A 22,523-nucleotide genomic window follows, 5' to 3' on the forward strand; every position below is an offset into this window, starting at 1 on the left:
AAATTAACCCAACAAAGATGGTGGCAGCCATGGAGCTGGAGTGAGCAGGAGGCTTGGGTTGCCCCCAGTGAAGGAGGAAGCCAAGCTTCCCACCTGCCCTGTCCTCCGCTCAAGGAGAGGCTGGGAGCCTGGGTCACCAGGAGGCATGGCCAGCCTGAAAATGGCCCTCAATCCCTTGCCCAGGCAGGCCACACCCCATGGGGTAAGGGTTCCCGCTGGGGGGCTTGGCCAGCCAGCAAATAGCCATCAGCCCCTTACCTAGGCTGGCCAGGCACCCCAGCAGGACCTCCCACCCTGAAAGGGGTGTGGCCAGCCTGAAAACGGCCCCCAGGCTGGCCATACCCCCCAGAGGGGACCCTCACCCCATGAGGGCGTAATTGGCCTGCAAACCACCACAGGCCCCTTGCCCAGGCTGCCCCACACCCCAAGGGAACCCCCACCCTGATCTGGGACACCCTTCAGGGCAAACCAGCTGGCCCCCACCCATGCACCAAGCCTCTATCTATACTAATAAAAGGGTAATATGCTAATTAGACTGGGAGACCTTCCAGGAGACCTTTCAGACATTCGTCTGGACAAAGCCATGGTGGCAGGGCTGAGGTAGAGGCAGTTAGAGGCCAAGAGGGGAGGGCAGTTGTGGGTGATCAGGCCAGGATGGGATGGCAATTGTGGGTGATCAGGCCAGTGGGGGGGGGGGGGGGGTATTGGGGGTGATCAGGCCAGCAAGGTGGGAGCAGTTGGGAGTGAGCAGACCAGCAGGGGGGGCAGTTGGAGGAAAGCAGGCCATCAGTGGGGGTCAGTTTGGGGTGAGCAGGCCAGCAGGGGGGCAGTTGAGGGCAAGTAGGCCAGTGGGGAGGGCAGTTGGGGGCAAGCACGCTGGCACGGGGGGCAGTTGGGGGTGATCAGGCTGGCAGGGGGGGCATTTGGGGGCGAGCAGGCTGGCAGCAGGGGGCAGTTGGGGGTGAGCAGGCCATCAGGCAGAGTGGTTAGGGGCAATCAGGCAGGCAGGCAGGTGAGCCGTTAGGAGCCAGCAGTCCCAGATTGCGAGAGGGATGTCCGACTTCTGGTTTAGGCCCGATCCCTGTAAACCGGCAGTAGGACATCCTTTGAGGGGTCCCAGATTGGAGAGGGTGCAGGCCGGGCTGAGGGACACCCCCCCCCCCCCCGCCCCCTGTTCACAAATTTCGTGCACCGGGCCACTAGTAATAATATATAATGTAATACTATGATATATTATGTTGTTAATAACGTTAATAATAATAATAGTATTGGCTAATGTTTATTAGGTACTTACTATATACCAGGCATCCTTCTTGGTGTTTTTGTTTTTTTTCTGTTTTTTCTTTTTTTCTTCTCAGTGTTTTGATGTATTAACTCAGACTTTATAGCAACCCTTCAAGGTAGGCCCTATTATTATCACACTAGAGGCCCAGGAATGAAATTCCTGCACGGGGGAGTGGGAGGGAGGGATGGTCCCTCAGCCTGGCCTGCACCCTCTCACAATCTGGGACCCCTCAGGGATGTCCGACTGCTGGTTTAGGCCTGAGCAGGGATCTGGCCTAAACCGGCAGTCGGACATCCCTCTTGCAATCTGGGACCACTGCTTCCTATCCACTTACCTGCCTGCCTGCCTGATTGCCCCTAACTGCATGCCTGCCTGTCTGATTGCCCTAACCATTCTGCCTGCCTGATCACCCCTAACTGCTCGCCTGCCTTCCTGATCGCCCCTAACCACTTGCCTGTCTACCTGATCGCCCCTAACCGCTTATGACTCGGCCCCTGCCACTGTGGCTTCATCCAGAAGGACATCTGGAATGACGTCCGGAAGGTCGTTCAGCTGTCCGGTCTAATTAGCATATTATGCTTTTATTATTATAGATTTTACAGCTTATGAAACTAGAATACCAAGGGGCAAGTAGCTTGCTTGAGGTCAACTTCTAAGAAGAGTACTTATAAACAACAACAGCTATCTGCTGTGTTCTCTCTAGTTCCTAGTTTATATGCCCATCAGAGAAATGATGTTTCATCAGTGTTTGCAGAATTGATTTGAGGTGAGAAGGTTACACTTGAGCTGGCAGCTTATGTCGAGCAGAAAAGAGAGGGCAGACCAGGCAAAGCTCACATAAACACCCAGCACCCACAGCAGGCTGGGTGCTGGGACACGGGCGAAAACACTCTCCACATGTTGCTCTGAGGCCCTAGCTCCCTCTTCCTGATTCCTTTATCAAACCCTTGCAGATTTGTGACCTGGGGACCCTCCTGCTTCCTTCTAAAATGACTCCACATCCCATTCTCACCCTGACTTACAGTGACTCTCTCCTGTGTGCATGTTGTGTACCCTGACAATTTTTATGGATAGCTACTAAGGCAAAGACAAACCACTGTGAATAATGGAGGTGGCCTGATGAGGCTGTTCACTCTGCATTGGAAGAGTCCCCAAGGAGCTACTCAGGATTGAGGGAGCTGGGCAGCAGTGCTCCTCAGCCTGGGCTGCACAGTGGCAATACCTTACGGTATTTTTAGATGCCGATGCCTAGAGTGCCCCCTCAAATTAATTAATCTGGATCCCTGGGGTTGGGCCCCAGGCACTGGTGCTTTTAAGTTCCCAGGGAGTTCACTGGCTGAGACCCACTGCAGAGGAACTCCATCTCCCTCTCTCTGCCTTTGTATCCCTGCACTAGTTTTAGAACAGTGTATGCTTTCCAGGTGAGCCCTGGAGAGCAAGCAAGGCCAGGTAGGCCTGACTTTAAGAAAGCCTTGTGGAAATGAGCCAGCCCTTTGTGGCTGGCCATGCTGTAGGCTTGTGCTTCTGGACATCATTACCTGGTTGGTCTCAATTCTGAAGAGAAAGTGTATCTCTCTACTGTCTCCTGAAGGAACAGGATGGCAGTGAGAATTGGATCTCTGTCCTCAGGGCTGCATCTGTCCTTTTCTGAATAACACCTGGAGATTCCTACTCCGTAAGAGATATCTATATGTCCTTTGCAGACTAGAAGCTCAAACCCCAAGGGAATATGGGGTGCAGTGATCTACCCACCCCTTCCTTACACTCAGATTCTCCAGTGCCAATTTCAGAGGATCCAAGTTGTGTGTTTGTTAAGGCAAATGACACTGTCCTTACAAATCTCTTGATCTGGCTTTTAGCAATAGTGGTCTTTGATCTGAGGTATCTCTCCCCACCCCCGCCCTGCCCCTATACTTCTCTGGTTCCTTCTCCAAATTGAGTTAACAGCAGAGAGGAAATATGCCGGGGCTGACTGGCAGACCCTGAGCGACAGAAGAACAGATTGCTCTCACACACGTTTCTGTGAAAGAGAGGGCTAAGGAACTACTTGGCTATCGCCACCAAGTAGCCCTATTCGCCTGCCTCCTTTAGCTTTTATTGTCATAACAGCTTGAACTAAAATTAACCTCTAGATACAATCAGCAGGGTAAGCATCCTTGACAAAGCACATGCTTCTACAAGGTCTGGTTTAAAAGACTAAACATAGAGATTTTAGCAAAACACCCGGGGGGATCGGACTTGTTTGGAAAAGTCAAGGTGGGGCTGCCGCCTTCCGCAAGGTCCCCTCAGAGGCCCCCGACCTTTCAGAGAATCCTCCTTATAGACATTCCAACCAAGTCCCGTGCTTCCCCACAGAAATAGGCAGGAAACAATAGATAAAGGCATCAGACACAATAGCCTGCACAAAAATAGAGGAGTTGTTATCACTAGTATTATCACCACTAGTAGTATTGTGGCTAACATTTATTGAGTATGGCCCATGTTCTCAGCACTGTGTGCTAAGCACTCTCCAGGCATCTGGCATTTTTCTCTCTCACCCAATCCTCTGAGGCAGGAAATACCACCATTTACAGAGAAGAAAGGGAAAGCCACACAGTAAAGCAATGCTTTGACTCTTTTTAAAAGAAAGATTAGCCCTGGCTGGTTTGGCTCAGCGAACAGAGCGTCAGCCTGCAGACTGAAGGGTCCTGGTCAAGGGCACATGCCTGGGTTGCGGGCTCGATCACCAGTGGGGGGCATGCAGGAAGCAGCCGATCGATGATTCTCTCTCATCATTGATGTTTCTATCTCTCTCTCCCTCTCCCTTCCTCTCTAAAATCAATAAAAATATATTTAAAAAAGAAAAGAAAAGCCGAAACCGGTTTGGCTCAGTGGATAGAGCGTCGGCCTGCGGACTGAAAGGTCCCGGGATCGATTCCGGTCAAGGGCATGTACCTTGGTTGCGGGCACATCCCCAGTGGGAGGTGTGCAGGAGGCAGCTGATCGATGTTTCTCTCTCATCGATGTTTCTAGCTCTCTATCCCTCTCCCTTCCTCTCTGTGAAATATCAATAAAATATATTTAAAAAAAAAAAAAAAAAAGAAAAGAAAAAAGAAAGATTAGTGGTTTTCAGAATCACCTAGAACTTACTAAAAATGAAAATATTCTCTGGCCAGAGGCAAATTCATGGGCACACAACCAGTGTTTTCACACAGAGCCCACAGTTGGAGTTTAACTTTGTCTTTAAGCTAGAGGCCGGGTGCACGAAATTCGTGCACGGGGGTAGGGGTTGTCCCTCAGCCCAGCCTGCACCCTCTCCAATCTGGGACCCCTTGAGGGATGTCCAACTGCCTGTTTAGACCCGATCCCGGATCGGGCCTAAACGGGCAGTTGGACATCCCTATCCCAATCCAGGACTGCTGGCTCTCAACTGCTCACCTGCCTGCCTGCCTGCCTGATTGCCCCTAACCGCTTCTGCCTGCCAGCCTGATCACCCCCTAACCACTCCCCTGCCAGCCTGATTGACACTTAACTGATCCCCTGCCAGCCCAATTACCCCTAACTGCCCTCCCCTACTGACCTGGTCCCCCCCAACTGTCCTCCCCTGCAGGCCTGGTCCCCCCCCCAACTGCCCTCCTTTGCTGGCCCGGTCACCCCTAACTGCCCTCCCTGCTGGCCTGATTGCCCACAACTGCCCTCACTGCAGGCCCGGTTCCCCCCAACTGCCCTCCCCTGCTGGCCTGGTCCCCCCGCAACTGCCCTACCCTGAAGGCCTGGGTCCGCCCCAACTGCCCTCCTTTGCTGGCCTGGTCTCCCCCAACTGCCCTCCTCTGCCAGCCTGGTCACCCCCAACTGCTTCCTCTGCTGGCCTAGTCACCCCTAACTTCCCACAACTGCCCTCCCCTGCTGGCCATCTTGTGGCAGTCATCTTATGTTCACATGGGGGCAGCCATCTTTGACCACATGGGAGCGGCCATCTTGTGTCTTGGAGTGATGGTCAATTTGCATATTACTCTTTTATTAGATAGGACTAGAGGCCCGGTGCATGAAAATTCATGCACTGGAGGGGGGGGTCCCTCAGCCCAGCCTGCCCCCTCTCACAGTCCAGGAGCCCTCAGGAGTGGGGGGTGACCTGGCGATCAGGGGAAGGCGACACCCCCATCACACCTCTGCTGCTGCCACTGCCAGCAGCACAAGCCTCGGCCAGCCCTGGTTACCTAAGCCTGGGCAGCTGGGAAGCTGCCATCTGAGGCTTGCCTGTGCTCCAGACTGGCCCTGGGCGGCTGGGGGGCTGAGGGGACTGGGAGACTCCAGAGGCAGGCATACGGAGTGGCCAGACCCCGCCCTGGCGGGACTGAGGGGACTGGGCGCCGCCATCTTGTGGCTATGGGTGCCGCCACCTTTGAGGGCGTAGCAGTCAATTAGCATATACCCTCCTTATTGGCTGTGGGGCCACCATCTTTGTGAGGGTGTGATGGTCAATTAGCATATTCCCTCTTTATTAGATAGGATGAATGTTTCCTAAGTGAAGTCTGATTGTAGCAAGCTGGTGGAGGGAGGGCTTTGAGTCTAGGCTCACACACAGTCCTGCCTCCCATTGCTTCCTGGGAAGAGTTCTAAGCCATCTAGTCCCCACCCTCCCTGCCCAGGACCCCTGTCACCCTCCACCTGAGAGGCAGCCAGATTGCCTTGATGAGGGGGCTTGTGTGTGCCTTTGTCCTCTGCCTCTGGCTTGCACACAAGTGTGGGAGGCAAAGGTTGGATGCACACCCCTCAGTGCTCAGGCCAGGGCAAGGTGGCAGCTGTCCCCACCCTAGGCTGGCAGCATTACAGCAGGCGACTTTTCAGGGGCCTCTGACCTCCCTGATCCAGGCACCAAGCGTGTCCTGGCATGGAGGTTGCATTTCCTCAAGGTGCCAGGGGCCACGGGCCTGTGGGAAGGGGAGATTGACTCCCCACCCTATGCAGGGCCCCACATTTTCCTTTTGCACCAGAGCCTGCGATTACGTAGCAACCCTATCTCTGGGGCGCCCAGACCACCTGAATGAACACTCTCGTGGCCGGCCCAGCCATGTGCAGGAGAATTAGATGCACACGGAAGTTTGCGAGCCATTGAGTTACAGGGAAGCAAGGAGAAAGCTTGAAGGAGGAGTTGATACAGCACAGTGGAGAGGAGAGCAGCAGCCTGGGAGTCAGACACCTGGGGCTCACATCCCTCTCGTTTGCAGAGTGACTGTGAGTTACTTCACTCTCTGTCTCTGTAAAGGTGCATTAGATGTTGTAAAGCTTGTAGAGCAATGTTAAGGAGCACAGTGCTGACAAATGGCAAGCACTCCATAAGTGGGTGTGTTTTTGTTTTTGTCTTCGTTTTCTGAAAAGCAGCAGGATCGCACACACAATCTTTCCCCAAAACTGGGACTTCATTTTAAACTTCATTTTTGGCTTTATTTTAAATTCTAGGCGCCTCCAGATGCTCTTCCCCAGGTACTCCTCGGTGTCATGTTTAAATACCCCATCACTCCGATTCTGCCCTAAACACATTTCCATCGCCTCACTGTGAGGGCTAATTTTATGTGTCAACTTGACTGGGCTGAGCGATGCCCAGACAGCTGGTGAACGTTATTTCTTCACAGGTGTGCCTGTGAAGGTGTGTTTGGAAGAGGTTAGTATAGGTAGACTGAGGAAAGAAAACCACCTACACCAAAGTGGATAGGCGTAGTCTAACCCACTGAGGGCCTGAATAGAAGGAAAAAGCAGAGGAAAAGTGAATCTGTTCTCTGTGTGCACGGACATCCATCTTCTGACCTCAGACATTAGCACTCTTGGTTCTTGGACCTCCAGACCCAGACTGGGACTGATATCATACTGCCCCTCGTTCGCCCTTCCTCAGGCCTTTGGGCTTGGACTGAATTACCCCAGTGGCTTTCCTGGTTCTCCAGCCTGCAGACAGCAGCTAGTGAGACTCCTATTGGTACCGTTTCTCTGGAAACCCCTGCTAACGCAATCACTTTACATCTTTTTGGATTCTTTAGGCAGGAGCTTCCTGGATCTGAGGCATCTCTTTCACTTCTTTTGGAAGAACTAGCGTTTGAATGACCTCTCAGCCTCCTGCTGATTTCAATGGATCAGTTCACATCTTACGGGAATTTTCAGACCCTCCCTAGCCTCCTCTGAATGCCACTTTGTAAACACTGCGGTTGTGTCCAGCCCAGATTCCCTTTACCGGGCAGTGTGGCCATTCCCTGGCTGCTTCGGGCTCACAGCCGCACCTTATCTGGACAGTTGCCTTTGACCCATGAAGCCTCTTTGCTCAGAAATGTTATTCGGTCCCAAGGGCAGCCACATCCAATGGCTAGCTGATATGGGGTTGGAGCAACTTTGCAGTATTGTACTTTGGTGTGTTCTGACATCACTTCTGACACCAAATGTGTAGTTTTTCCAACTAATTCTTCAGTACCAGCTGGGTGTTCAGCCGTTCAGTTCTAACACTACCTGGAGTTAGTTAGGTCAGATCACACAGGTAAAGGGCTCTATCCCACAATATTGTCCCCACTTCAGATGCCAGCCTCAAATGGGGACCCCACGTGACCCACACTTCCACCTGACCAACACAAATTCAAGAGTTCCCATGCTTACTATTATAGTTCATTACAAAGGATACAAATGAACAGCCAGATGAAAAGATATGCAGGGTTAGAAGGGTCCCCAGAGCAGGGGCTTCTGTCCCTGTGGAGTTGGGGTGTGCCACCTTCCTCCCGGCACATGGATGTGTTCACCAACCCAGAAGCTTCCCGAATTCTGTCTTTTAGGGGTTTTATGGAGGTTTCCTTACACGGGCATAATTGGTTAAATAACTGACCATTGGCGATTGACCTCAATCTCCAGCCCCTCTGCTTTCCCCAGAGGTGGAGGTGTGGGGCTGAAAGTTCTAAGCCTCTTATCATGCAGTTGCTTTTTCCACTAATCAGCCCCCATCCTGAAGCTACCTAGGGCCCCACAGGTCTCACTCATTGGTATACAAAAGATCTTTTCTAAGGGTTTGGGGAGCTCTGTGCCAGGATTCAGGGACAAAGACCAGATACATACTTTTTTATTATAGCACAGGTACACATCATCCTTCAAAGCTCCTTGTGGGATCAGGCTACATCCATCCCTTTGCTAGCTTCTCCCTGCCCTGTCCTGCCTCACTCATATCCTCAAACTTGCACACACATCCTCTGCATGCTCTGCTTTTGGAGAATTTAGCCTAACACACCTGTAGCTTTCTCCTCCCACATGTGTTTGTGTGTCTTTCATGTGACCCCTTTGAGAGCTCCTGGAGGTTTAATCCATATCTAGTTAATCTTTGCCTTCCTATAACACCTACACGATGCCTTGCACATATAAAATGGTCAGTAAATTTTGTGGAATGAGTATTTCATATTTTGAAATTATTACATGACTGGGGAGGATTGTTAAATGACTGGCTTATTTTTCCTCATTCCCATTCTGCATTCCACCCCCAAAACTTGGCACATGGACAGTTTAATCCTCCCCGCTGAAGACGAGGGCAAAGGATTTCAAGAAACTGCTCAACAATAGGCCATGTCCGCCTGGTGCCAGAGATAAAGAAATCTGGTTAGTGCCTGAGTATCTCTGTTCTTTCCAACTTTGCTGTTCGATCAAGTTAAACAGTCCCTAAGAGTAAATAAACGTGGCAAAGATAAAACAAATATTTTTTTCCAATTGGATTGGTCCATTCCTTTTGTAGGTCAGATGAGGGAGAACCAGAATGTTTTGATTAAATCAACTATTGCCATGAAATGATTTGCTTGTTTACTAACGAGCTGTTGTATTTCTTGTCATCTACCAAAGTGGGGATTCTTGGTATTGCTGAGAGGACTGCTCTGAATAGGAAAATGGCAAGGTAGTTTAACCTAATGTTCTTACTACATTACAAAGTGTGAAAACACTGCATCAAAAGCAAAGGCAGCCCTAACCAGTTTGGCTCAGTGGATAGAGCGTCGGCCTGCAGACTCAAGGGTCCCCGGTTCGATTCCGGTCAAGGGCATGTACCTTGGTTGCGGGCACATCCCCAGTAGGGGGTGTGCAGGAGGCAGCTGATCGATGTTTGTAACTCTCTCCCCCTCTCCCTTCTTCTCTGTAAAAAATCAATAAAATATATATATTTTTTAAAAAAGGCAAAGGCTAGAACAACCCCACATCATTGCAGAGTAGAGATAAAAGAGAAGCAGGTGGGCTCTCTGCATCCCTTTTAGGAGTCTCTCCTTATTGTATGTTTCTGATAACTAATTCTCCCACTTTCTTTTCATATATTATATATGCATCACACCAGGTGCTAGCATGATTTAATTTCCTGATAGAGGAAAGATGGTACACCTCCCTGTGACTCCTTCAGCAGGCAATTACGGTTCTTCCTAGACTAAAATTAGGTCCTCATGATCACAAGATGCCATTGAATTCATGGTGTTGCTTGTTTAGTTATAAATCATCCAGAGTGATGGTGACCCCATACTACTAGTAATGGTAATGATGATAAATGACATTGATTGGATGTATCAGACATTGTTCTAGTACTTTACAAGTATTAATTGATTAATCCCCCATCACAACTCTATGAGGTAGGTAACTTTAACAGCCCCACTTTACGCATGAAAAACTGGGCCTCATAAATGTTAAATAACTTGCCCAAGCATAAAAGTTCTAAGTGACAGAGCTGGCTTTGACCCGGCATAGTCTGGCTCTAGACCTAGGCTTACTTAACACTACAGATATTGCCCAGTAGTATTAGTCATAACAACTGTTAACATTAGAGTAACATTTATTGAATCTTAACTATATGCCAGCAATGATTCTTAGTTATATGTGTTAACATTATTAATTCTCATTAAAAACTCCATCAGATAGATATTTACCATCCTTGTTTTACTGCGGCACTGAGACGTTAAGTAACTTGCCCAGTGTTACTCAGCTGGTGAGTAAAGGAACCAGGTTTCCAGTCTGTTTGGAGTGCCTTCGGAGGCAGCACTCTTAGGCCTTTCTGCTCTTGCTCGCAGGTAAGCTTTGGCTGTGGGACAGGTGCACAGTGCCATCAACCACACTTTGTAAATTCCATGTCCCTGAGAGAATATCCAGGAAGTTATGGAATAAGAGGTCCCACAGACCTAGTCTTCCCTACACATCTGTTCTGATCTATTTGTTTGCCTGCCCAGAGTTTTCCTCCTTGTTTTGATAAGAGCACTCAAGTTTCCTTTTGGGGAAATATATTAGTTTTCTATCATTGTCATAACAAATGCTCATAAACTTAGGGGTTTAAAACAACACAAATTGCCCTGGCCAAGTAGCTCAGTTGGTTGGAGGGCCATTCTGTACACCACAAGGTTGTGGGTTCGATCCTTGGTCGGGTTGCATACGGGAGGCAACCAATCAAAGTTTCTTCCTGACATTGATGTTTCTCTCTCTCCCTTCTCTCTAAAATCAATAAAGAGCCCAGCTGGTGTGGCTCAGTTTGTTGACTGTTGATGATAGCCATCTGACAGGTGTGAGGTGGTGGCTCACTGTGGTTTTGATTTGCATCTCTCGGATGATTAGTGACTTTGAGCAGTTTTTCATATGTCTCTTAGCCTTCTGTATGTCCTTTTGTTAAGTTGTATGAGTTCCTATATATTTTGGAGATTAACCCCTTATCAGATGTATCATTGACAAATATGTTCTGCCATACAATGGGTTCTCTTGTTATTTTGTTAATGGTTTATTTTGCTGTGCAAACATTTTTTATTTTGATGTAGTCCCATTTGTTTATTTTCTGCTTAGTTTCCATTGTCCTAGGACAGTGGTCGGCAAACTCATTAGTCAACAGAGCGGCAAACCGCGGCTCGTGAGCCGCATGTGGCTCACGAGCTGCGGTTTGCCGACCACTGTCCTAGAAGAAGTATCAGTAAAGATATTGCTACAAGAGATGTCAGAAATTTTACTGCCTATATTTTCTTCTAGGATTTTTATGGTTTTGCGACTTACATTTAAGTATTTTATCCATTTTGAGTTTATTCTCATGTATGGTTTAAGATGGTGGTCTAGTTTCTTTTCTTTCTTTTTTTTTCTCGTGTACCTGTCCAATTTTCCCAACAATATTTATTGAAGAGACTCTCTTTATTTCATTGTATGCTCTAGCCTCCTTTGTCAAATATTAATTGAGCAAAATGGCTTGGGTCGATTTCTGGGTTTTCTGTTCTGTTCCATTGATCTATATGCCTGTTGTAGTGCCAGTACCAGCCTATTTTGATTACTGTGGTTTTGTAGTATAGCTTGATATCTGGTATTGTGATCCCTCCAACTTTGTTCTTTCTCAAGATTGCTTTGGCTATGTGGGGTCTTTTTTTATTTCATATAAATTTTTGGAGTGTTTGTTCTAACTCTGTGAAATATGCCATTAGTATTTTAATAGGAATTGCATTGAGTTTCTTTGGGTAGTATGAACATTTTAATGATGTTAATTCTACCAGTCCATGAATATGGTATATTCTTCCACTTGTTTATATCTTCCTCTCTTTTTTCAATGTCCTGTAGTTTTCAGAGTACAGGTCTTTTACCTCCTTGATTAAGTTTATTCCTAATTTTACCTTAAATTTTTTGTTGCAATGGTAAATGGGATTGGTTTTTGGGTTGTTTTGTTTGTTTTTAGTTTCTCTTTCTGAGAGTTCATTATTGGTATATAAAAATGCCATATAGCCTAGCCAGTGTTGCTCAGTTATTTGAACGTTTCCCATGCATCAAGAGGTCACTGATTGGATTTCCGGTCAGGTCACTTACCCAGTATGGGGGCTTGGTCCACAATAGGGGCATGTGTGAGGCAGATGATCAATGATTCTCTCTCATCACTGATGTTTCTATCTCTCTCTCCCTCTCCCTTCCTCTCTCTCTAGAAAAATCAATAAAAATATATTTTTTAAATGCATCGATTTCTAGGTGTTAATTTTGTACCCTGCTACATTGCCAAATTCATTTATTAAATCTAGTAGTTTTTTGGTGGAGTCTTTAGGGATTTCTATGTACAATATCATGTCATCTGTGAATAATGAGAGTTTTACATCCTTCTTTCCAATTTGGATGCCTTTTATTTTTTCTTCTTGTCTGATCACTGCAGGTAGGACCTCCAGTACTATGTTGAGTAAAACTTGTGAAAGCAGACAACCATGTCTTGTTCCTGTTCTTAGGGGAAATGGTTTTAGGTTTTTCCCATTGAGTATGATGTTGGCTGTAGGTGTGTTATATATGGCCTTTATTATGTTGAGGTCTGATCCTTCTATCTGCACTTTGCTGAGAGTTTTTATCAAATATGTGTGTTGGGTCCAGCCAGTGTGGTTCAGTGGTTGAGCATCCACTCATGAACCAGGAGATTGAGGTTCAATTCCCAGTGATATCACATGCCCGGATTGTGGGCTCAATCCCCAGTAGGGGGTGTGCAGGAGGCAGCTGATTGATGATTCTCAACATCAGTGTTTCTATCTCTCTCTCCCTCTTCCTTCCTCTCTCTGAAATCAATAAAAACATGTTTTTAAAAATTGCTGTTGGATTTTGTCGAATGCTTTTTTTCTGCATCTATTGATATAATCATATGATTTTTGTCATTCTGTTTGTTTATGTGATGTATCACATTTATTGATTTGCTTATATTGTATGAGCCTTGCATCCCTGGAATAAATCCCTCTTGGTCATGATGTGTGATCTTTTAAATATATTGCTGGATCTGATTTGCTAATATTTTGTTGAGGACTTAGCATGTATGTTCATCAGGGATATTGGTCTATAATTCTCTTTCTTTGTAGTTTCTTTATCTGGTTTTGGAATGGGATAATGCTGGCTCCATAAAAAGAGCTTGGAAGTGTTCCTTCCTCTTGGATTTTTTGGGATCGTTCAAGGATGGGTGTTAGTTCTTCTTTGAATGTTTGGTAAAAATCCCCTGTGAAGCTGTCCAGGCCAGGGCTTTAGTTTGCTGGGAGTTTTTTGATTACTGCTTCTATTTCATCAGTTGTTATTGGTCTATTCAGGTTTTCTGAATCCTCCTGATTCAGTTTTGTAAGGTTTCATGTTTCTAGGAATTTGTCCATTTCATCCAGGTTTTCCAGTTTGTTGGCATATAGTTGTTCTTAGTAATTTCTTATAATCATTTGTATTTCTGTGGTATCAGTTGTTACTTTACCATTTTTGTTTCTGATTTTATTTGTTTGGGTCCTCTCTCTTTGTTTCTTGATGAGTCCGGCTAAAGATTCATCAATCTTATTTATCTTTTCAATGAAACAGCTCTTGGTTTCATTGATTTTTTTTTTTTAGTATTTTTTTAGTCTCTATATAATTTATGTCTGCTCTAATCTTTATTATTTCCTTCCTTCTACTTTTCTTGTTGTTCTCTAATTCTTTAAATTGTAGGTTTAAATAGTTTATTATTAATTGTTCTTGTGGATGTTTTTGTTTTGTTTTGTTTTGTTTTAGGTAGACTTGTAGTGTTATGAACTTTCCTCTCAGGACTGCTTTTGCTGTGTCCCATAGATTTAGGATTCTTCTGTGTACATTTTCATTTGTTTACAGGAAGCTTTTTATTTCTTCCTTGATCTCATTGGTAACCTATTCATTGTTTAATAACATGCTATTTAGCCTCCATGTGTTTGAATGTTTTTAGTGCCTTTATTGTAGTTGATTTCTAATTTCATCCCATTGTAATCTGAGAGGACTGTTGATATGATTTCAATTTTCTTGAATTTGTAGAGACTTGTTTTGTGTTCTAACATGTGGTCAATCTTTGAAAATGTCCCACATGCACTTGAGAAGAATGTACATTCTGCAGCTTTGGGGTGAAATGTTCTGTAAATGTTAATTAAATCCATCTGATCTAGTGAGTCATTTAGAGTCACTGGGTTAATTCTCTTTGGCTTCTGCCATCACCATCACAACTTTCCTCAATTCCCATTCAATTTTCAATTCCCTCAATAGTCCTTCTGCTCCACACTCCACTAAAAGTATATTTGTTGAAGTTAGAAATTATAAACCTGCTGCCAAATTTAATGGACAGGGGGTATCACAACTTGGATATGTCAACATCTATGTCATATCTCAGCATGTCTAAATGGAACTCACCATCTTTCCCCTGCAGTCCTTATCTGGTGTTGAGTCTGCCCAGCTGCATGGCTCCCCTCCATCTGGAAACAGTATTGCTTTTATTTGCAGTAACTCAATGTAGTTAGGATGTGATTTCCAATCCAACTCTGCTGACTTTCTTGATTTTGGATCTCTGGCCTCCAGAACTGTAAGAAAATAAATTTCGGTTGTTTTAAGACACCCAGCTTGTGGTAATTTGTTAGCATCCACTGAACACTAATACATCCTGCTTCATTCCAATGGGTGGGGGCTAGTAAATTCTGCTTAGGAGATCTGACCTAGATATAGAAAGTAGGAAATTTCATAGCTTCTTCAGGACACCCTTCCCCATTGGGTACTGCTGGGGGTGGAGTCCTTACAAGATCTCAAGAAAAAGAATTTTCTGAGACTCACATAGGAGAGAGGGTGATTTTGTGTGTGTGTGTGGAATTAAACTTCTGGGTTTCCAAAGTCCTATTTCCCTTAATCCAGTCCTGGAAGAAGTGTAAGTGGGGTTTCAGTGGAGGAGCCAAGTCCAGTACAGCATCAGGCTAGCTGCAGTGCATCAGTCCATTGTGTGTGGGGTTCACATGGCTATGGGCCATTTGGGCAAATTCAGGAGAGCGCACTCTAATATATAAGAGTCCCAAGAGCAGTAAGAGCACAAGAGCACCAGAGAGAGAACTCCTTTGTTCACGAGATTAAATATCCCAAATTTCGTGCCCTTGCAGTGGCCACACCCATTTTAGTCAAAGACATTTGTTCTTAAGAGTTACTAACAACAAGCACCTTCCTCTGTCACCCCAACTTTCCTGGGCATGTGTCTATCTCCCCTTCATTGGACCCTGGGGAGTGTAAATTTGCAGCTCCCTAGTAAAGCTGTCCAAATGACAGGCCTATAATGGCTGTCTTCTCCCTTTGCTCCTTTCCAGGTATTAATAACTAGGTTAATTACAACAGTATTACAGTCACCAATCTCCAGAATAAGATAATTACCATATTGGCACAGATACTTAGCTCACCAAAATAGGACCCTCCATCTCTTCCAGCAGCCCTCATTAATTATACCTTGAAGCTGTAGGTTGTTCTCTCTCTGGTAGACAGAGGACATTTCTTTGTATAATAAGAAAAATTTTAAGTTTCATCTTTCCCAGAAAGCTTAACATTAATTTCCTTTGTAATTTCTGGTAATAAGTGCTGATAGCAAATTTCCTTGCCAGCTTTTGTAATCCCAATGACATCGCAAACTTCCATCACTGTAGGAAATTGTTCTCCTGGATGGCCATGATGACATCAACTGCTGGGAGAGGAAAAAAGAAACAACAGGAAATTCTGTATTCAGCTGTAAACTGATAAATGAAGGAGGAACTGGTCTTTAAAATAAGTTCCCTTAGTTAAGCAGCATTCTCAATTAGTTGGCTTTATTTATTTATTTATTTATTCAGTCTATTTATTCCCATAACCTAGTCAAACAATTGGGGAATATAAACCAGACTTCCTCACTTTGGAAGTCCCCTGGTCACATTACCGCACATCAGGCATGAGCAAAGGGGCTAAAAAAAGACTCAGGCCCTGGTAAGGAGATAATTTTTAGGAAGAAAAAAAAAAAGAAAGAAAAAGAAAAGGAGAGAAAAGGAATACAGATGGCCAATAAATATTTGAGCTGGGCAATCTCACTAATTATATTAGTCAGGTTTTTCCACAGAAGCAAAACCATCAGGTTGTATGTGTATATAGAGATTGGGCTTTATTTTAGGGAATTAGATCATGCGTTGTGGGGGCAGGTAAGTCCAAAATATGCAGAGGAGGTGAGCAGGCTAGAGACCCAGGGAAAACTGACCTCAGTCTTTTCTCTTAAGGCCTTCTTCAACTGATTGGATGAGGCCCACCCACATTATGGAAGGTAATCTGTTTTACTCAAAATATACTGATTTAAATGTTACTCTCATCTAAAAAATATCTTCACAGCAGCATCTAGACCCCTGTTTGACCAAAAGTTGGGCACCACAGACTAGCCAAGTTGACACATAAAATTAGCCATCATACTAATTTTTAAAAAGTAAATATAATTGACAATAAGCCATTTTTCACCCAGCAGTTGTGCAAAGATTGAAAAGAACTACACCCCGCTTTGTTGAGAGATAACATAACACTCATATACCTTTGATGGGGCACAGACACCAAATACTTTTCTATAGAGCAGCTTGGCAGTATCAAAATATCCAATGTGTATACTCTTTGACCCCACAATTCCCTTTCAATAACTTACCATAAGGGGATATTCAAACAGGTATGAAACTACAGTTATTTGTGGGTGCTCCAGCAATGTTATAGATAATAAAAATTGGAAGCAGCTTCAATGTCCAGCAGTTGGGGACACATTTAAATAAGGCACATCTCAGGGATACTGTGGGGTTGGTTGCAGACCATTACAATAAAGCAAGTATTGCAATAAAGCCTTAAGTCATAATCCTTTTGCTGGTAGAGGTTCTTGCCTTCAATTTGTGAAAAACACAACATTGTGCAGTACAATAAAGGGAGTGTAATAAAATAAGGTATGTCTATACATCTATCTATACAATGGAATACATTCTAGACTTTAGAGTGAGATGTTTATATTCCTAGAAATGAACTGGTCTTTACAGTATCATGTTGTATGAAGAAAGCAGGTTTCAGAACATTATGTAAAATTTGATATACAATTGAATAAGTAAATTGATATATTTCCTAGAAAGCACATTTACCAAAATCATAATTGTGGTTATCTCTGGGTGGTAGGATTTCTGGTTCTTTTGGTTACATTTATTGAGGGCTTGTTATGTGTCAAGTATTCTTTTAAGTACTTTGCATGGATTAGATTCATTTAATAATCTATGTTGTTTGCATTTTTTAAGAAAACAAAAACAGAATCTTTTTCCCAAAAAACTATGAAGCCATTTTTAAACCTATCCTTTCTATTCTCATACATGGGCAGCCCTTGTTTCCTAAAGCCCACAACCTTGGGAGTCTGAGACTGCTTTTGCAGATCACACCCAGTGCTATTACTGGGAATCTCACACTTTACAAAAAGTTGACATTCTCCCATCGCTGTTGGAGTTTTTGTTTGTTTGATTGTTTATTATGGACTGAGTCATTGAGTAGCATGTTTCTTTTCAACCTTCATTCTTAGTCCTAACCAACGTTCTCTCATATGCAGCCCTTCTAATGTATTTAATAGATTTTTTTTTTCAGAGAGGAAGAGAGAGAGAGAGAGAGAGAGAGAGAGACCAATTCTGAGAATCATTGATCGGCTGTTTCCTGTACACCCCCACTGGGGATCGAGGCCACAACCTAGGCATGTGCCCTGACCTGGAATCAAACCGTGACCTCCTGGTTCATAGGTTGATGCTCAAACACTGAACCACGCTGGCTGGGCCCTTCGAATGTATTTAATGTCTCCTTTTGTTACTGTGTATTCTTATACAATATGCATTATTTGATAAGTCTGTGTGTTTAATTTACCTAAATGTTTTGATCTTATAGTTCATTCAAGGGTTCTCCCTGCCTCCCCACTTTACCCATCCAGGGATAGCACCCACTTAATGCTCTCACTGTTTCTGTTGTTCCCACCTTGGGGAGTTTCTGGAGCAGCAGGAGTGTTCTCTACCAACCCTCCATCAACCACTCACTCCCAATCATATGGCTTGCCCCAGTACTTAAGGTTCATTAGACCATCCAAAAGGCAACTTGGTTTTTTGTTTTTTTTTTCATGTGTGTAATCCTCTCTACTGAGAAACATGGTAAAAGTTCCCCATTTGCCAGCTGGAAGGAATTGTAAAGCTAGCAATGAGTGCCTGGTTGACAGTAGTCCTTGAGATCCCAAACTTAGGTGCCTGGGCACGGCACTATCTTCCAGCTCTCTCCCCTCCAAGTAACTCCTCTGCCCTCCTAAGTCACATTCTCTTCTCCACTGGGTTCCCAGTTTGTGCAAATGCTCACATATGAAGGCCTGATCTTTAGCCCAAAACTCCTTTATGTATTCTCCAGAAGACCAAACATGTCCTAGGTCATCTCCCAGCTCAAGAGTTCAACATTCACAAAAGGAATAGGAATGTGTGTGATGAGTCCCCACTGTGACCTTTCTATAGTTTCTGCCTTCTACTCATCCCACTGGCTGCCTTTAACTTTAGTTTGATTTAACCTGCAGAAAAATGCTAGGGGTAGGCATGGTCTGAGTGGGGTTATCTCAGAGATAATGAAGCGTAAGTTTCAAGGCCTCTATCTGGTAAAGTCCCTAGGAGAAGTCCTAACAATTTGTTCACAAGAGTACATGTTTTTGTTAAATTTGCACAATTAAGACATTTTAATGTTTTGTAAGCACTATCATGTCTTCTTGTTATAATACTTTTATCCTAAAATTATTACTTTCCAAAAGTATAATGCTTCCCTTCAACTCCTGAAGCTCTGTCTTCCCACACAGTGAAGCACAGTGTAGTTTGCTTCAGAACCCACACATCCCAAGGGCTGACTGGACCTTGTGGCTCTGTCTGGATCTTAATTTTGAAACACTCCTATAGCAGGTGGACTCCTAATTTCCACTTACCAAGTGTAGCCCTTGGCTCAGAGTATGGCTTCCAACCCATATCTTTTTGTTGGTTTTCTTTCTGCACCTCTTCCCACCATTCCCCTTCTCTCTCTCTACATCACTCCTCTTCTCTCTCTCTCTCTTTGCCCTATATCTGGTTTGGTTGAATTTTATATCTATATATATAAAAGCCTAAGCAACAGTTTGACCACTTGACCGCTCAACTGCTCAACCTGTAGCTATGATGCACATTGACCACCAGGGGGCAGACACTCAATGCAGGAGCTGCTCCCTGGTGGTCAGTGCACTCCTACAGTGGGAGCATCGCTCAGCTGACCAATGGGCATCAGATGCCAGGCTCATGGCTGGCGAGCGCAGCTGCACTGGCGTGAGCCTCTCCCACGGACACTCCCCCTGCATGCCCCTCCCCCATCTGGACCAGGACCGGGATCGGGACTGGCATCGGGACTGACTGGGCATGAGCCTGCAGTCATGGGCAGCCAGTATCGCCCTAAGACGGGCGCACAGAGACTGCAGCGAGCAGCATCGAGCCTACCGAGCAGGCGCAGCGGGGCCGGGATGAGCAGGAGTGGCATGGCGCCCAGCCCAGGCTCGAGCTCCACCCCAGTCGCCTGCCACTTCCCACACTACTACATCCCTTGGGGGATGTAGGACTGCTGGTTTCGGCCAATCCCCGCAGGCCAGGCTGAGGGACCCCACTGGTGCACGAATCCATGCACCAGGCCTCTAGTTTAAGAATAAGAAGCTGAAGTGCAGATTGATAAAAAGCCAGTTATCAATGTACCAGGCAAACACTTTCAAGAATGCCCACAGCTGCCAGTCTTTAGAGAACAAAAGTAGGAATCAGGCTCGTGTGGCAGGTGCTCTGTCTGGGTCTTTGGAACTGTGGTGTTTAATGAGGTAGAAATATTTCCAACTCTTCACCTAACAAAAGAGTAAAAGGAAAAAATTCTTTTAAATTAGAAAAATTCCTCAAACCAACATCTCAGCAAAAATTTTAGCACACAAAAACAGTGCTCAAGAACTATTAAGTGAATAGAATCTCATTTTAGAGGAAAGCACCCCACTGTTGGATACTGTTTTCATCTAAAATATCCTAGAAAAGAGGCATTCCACTGGCCTATTTTAAAGATCAAGTTTTTGGGGTCTTTTTTTGGGGGGGGATAATTATTTTCTTCTTTTCCCCTTGTAAAATGCTTTTCCAGAAGTATTAACCCTTTTGTTGTTGTTGTTGTTGTTAAATGTTACCCTTCATTTTTCTGGCAGATATTTAAATCATTTTTTTCTGGTTATAAAAGTAATTCATTCATGTATTGATTGAACAAATATTTTACTGAGTGCTTACAATATTTCAGACCCTATTCTAGGTGCTTCTTTCACTAGAAATTTTTATCATATTTTATAAGCAGCCTAATAATTCACTTAGTCATTCTCTTTTTGTTAAACATTTAGACCATTTCCAATTTCTTCCTGTTGTATATAATGCAGCAGTGACCATCCTTGTAATATATTCTTGTCTATATCCATGGCATATTTGGTTCAGTTCTATAGTGTCTTGTTCTGTTCTGTCAGCACAGATATAACAGCTGGCTCAATGACATTGGGGTTAAACCTCACTGTCAGCAAGTCAGAGGGTCGATCCCTCCCATGAATAGACATCTATACTAATAAAGAGCTAATATGCTAACGGTTGGGATGCCGTAATGCATAACGACTGGACCATTAGCATATTAGCTCTTTATTAGCTCCTATCAACAGGAGGCTGCCTGCACACACCATGGGACATCCAGAGACAGGGTGGAAGCGGGGAGGCACCCAGAGGAGGCGGGACCATCCCATGCCAGGGAGGGCGGGGGTGAGAGCCTATAGCACCCCTCTCACCAGTCCTTTGCCACCCACTGCTCGCACTCAGAGCGCTCCACTGCCCACCTGCCAGGGGAAGGGGCACAGCGCAGCAGGTGGGAGGCTTCCATGCTCTCCTCTGACACCATGACGGGGCGGAGCCACCGCATTGCTCCGGAGATGGGGCGGAAGTGGGGAGGCGCCCAGATAACATAGGACTAGCCCAAGGCGACTCGAGGGACTGAGGGCAGGGCTTGAAGCGGTCAGAGAAGGCCAGAGGGGTTGGGGGCTGGGCCAGGTGCACTGGAGTTCTGCGTGGAGAGGTTTGGGTGTCAAGGCAGGGCAGCGGATGGGTGGGCAGAGCTGTGCGATTTTGTGCACTGGGCTCCCAGTCAATAATAAAGTACCCATTACAACAGGAGAGTACAAATAATGCACAGAAGGGGCAATCCTATAGCATCCAGCTCAGGATATCAGAGACTGTACCACTGGAACCCTCAAAACACTTTCTCCATAAGGCCATCCCACAAAAACTAGGAGACATAACAATTCTATCTAATACATGGAAACAAATACAAAGAGACAGCTAAAATGGGGAGATGGCCCTAGCCAGTTTGGCTCAGTGGATAGAGCATTGGCCTGCAGACTGAAGGGTCCCGGGTTTGATTCTGGCCAAGGTTATGTGCCTGGGTTGCAGGCTCAATCCCCAGTAGGGGGCATGCAGGAGGCAGCAGATCAATGATTCTCTCTCATCATTGATGTTTCTATCTCTCTATCCCTCTCCCTTCCTCTCTGAAATCAACAAAAAAATATTTTTAAAAAAAATTTAAAAAAGGGGGAAAAAATGGCAGCGGAATAGACAGATGTGTTCCGAGCCTTGTCCCGGAGCAGAAAGAAAGAACAGCTGAGGGTCGCACGAGGAGTGTTTGTTGGCAAGTTAAGGGACAGCTAAACTCCAGGAGAAGGTGAGGGACTGCTAGACAGGGTTCCCCTGACCCGGCAGCCCCCACTGTGGCTGGGTGCCCTCCCGGAGCTACAGGCTCAGACGCGGAGACTGCGCCATCTTGAAAGGGAAAGTGGAGCTTATCAGAAGACTGAAAATCCACAACTGTGGCACCCACGGAACAGCTGCGAGCCCCAGAACACCGGTCCCCAATTGGTGCAAACACGCGGATTCAGAGGAGCGCTACACTCCATCATGGAAAGGTCAGATTTCGCCTGGGATAAGGTGAGGTCTCTGGTCCCGGCGGGAGAGAGGAACGCGCGTTTTGCGGGAGCTGGAGGACCAGGGAAGTATGTGCCTAGAAAAATCCGTGGCTGTTGGGGCTGGCAGGATCCGTGAATGTGGAAGGGGGTCCTCAGAGCTGCTAACAGAAGGGATCTCTAAAAACCAACCCATTTTGATCTGACGTGCAGGGACAGCCTAAGAATTTCAAAGGTGTGCCGGCTGCTTAGACTTGCGCGCAGGACCATTGTTCGCACACATGGGCTTTTTCCTCTTCAAATCCTTGCTTCTGATTACTAAGCCCAATACATAGGATCACCCAGTTGGGGACACCCTGGGAGACTGCAGGGAAAAGTGTTTTTCTGGAACCTGAGGATCAGAGCAGGGAGTGACCATCGGAGAGCCAGCTCTGAGGCAGCCCACTTCCACAAACCGGTATTGAGTGCCACAGGGAAAGAAGGATGTCAATACAGGCT

General features: G+C 45.7%; 3 protein-coding genes across 4 annotated transcripts in view; all 3 read right to left on the reverse strand.

Moving 5' to 3' along the window:
* SOCS2 (suppressor of cytokine signaling 2) overlaps positions 1 to 15,695 on the reverse strand; it is a 105,401-nt gene extending 89,706 nt beyond the window's left edge. The window contains exons 1-2 of the mRNA XM_080659734.1: positions 15,613 to 15,695; positions 14,396 to 14,562 (exon numbers count right to left, since the gene is read on the reverse strand). The gene's annotated coding sequence lies outside the window, so the exon portion shown is untranslated. The remainder of the gene's footprint in view (positions 1 to 14,395; positions 14,563 to 15,612) is intronic.
* Positions 1 to 15,695, reverse strand: part of LOC308243895 (peptidyl-prolyl cis-trans isomerase A-like) — a 52,141-nt gene extending 36,446 nt beyond the window's left edge. The window contains exons 1-2 of one of the 2 annotated variants that reach the window (XM_080659751.1): positions 15,613 to 15,695; positions 14,396 to 14,562 (exon numbers count right to left, since the gene is read on the reverse strand). The gene's annotated coding sequence lies outside the window, so the exon portion shown is untranslated. Of the gene's footprint in view, positions 1 to 14,395; positions 14,563 to 15,612 lie in introns of those variants that run through there. The other variant, XM_080659752.1, reaches the window with a different exon arrangement.
* MRPL42 (mitochondrial ribosomal protein L42) overlaps positions 14,396 to 22,523 on the reverse strand; it is an 85,582-nt gene continuing 77,454 nt past the window's right edge. Inside the window, exon 6 of the mRNA XM_080659750.1 lies at positions 14,396 to 15,695. Within this exon, the coding sequence (XP_080515876.1) occupies positions 15,689 to 15,695 (7 nt within the window). The 3' untranslated portion in view covers positions 14,396 to 15,688. The remainder of the gene's footprint in view (positions 15,696 to 22,523) is intronic.

Source organism: Plecotus auritus, assembly GCF_963455305.1.
Source record: "Plecotus auritus genome assembly, chromosome: 3".
Lineage (NCBI taxonomy): Eukaryota > Metazoa > Chordata > Mammalia > Chiroptera > Vespertilionidae > Plecotus > Plecotus auritus.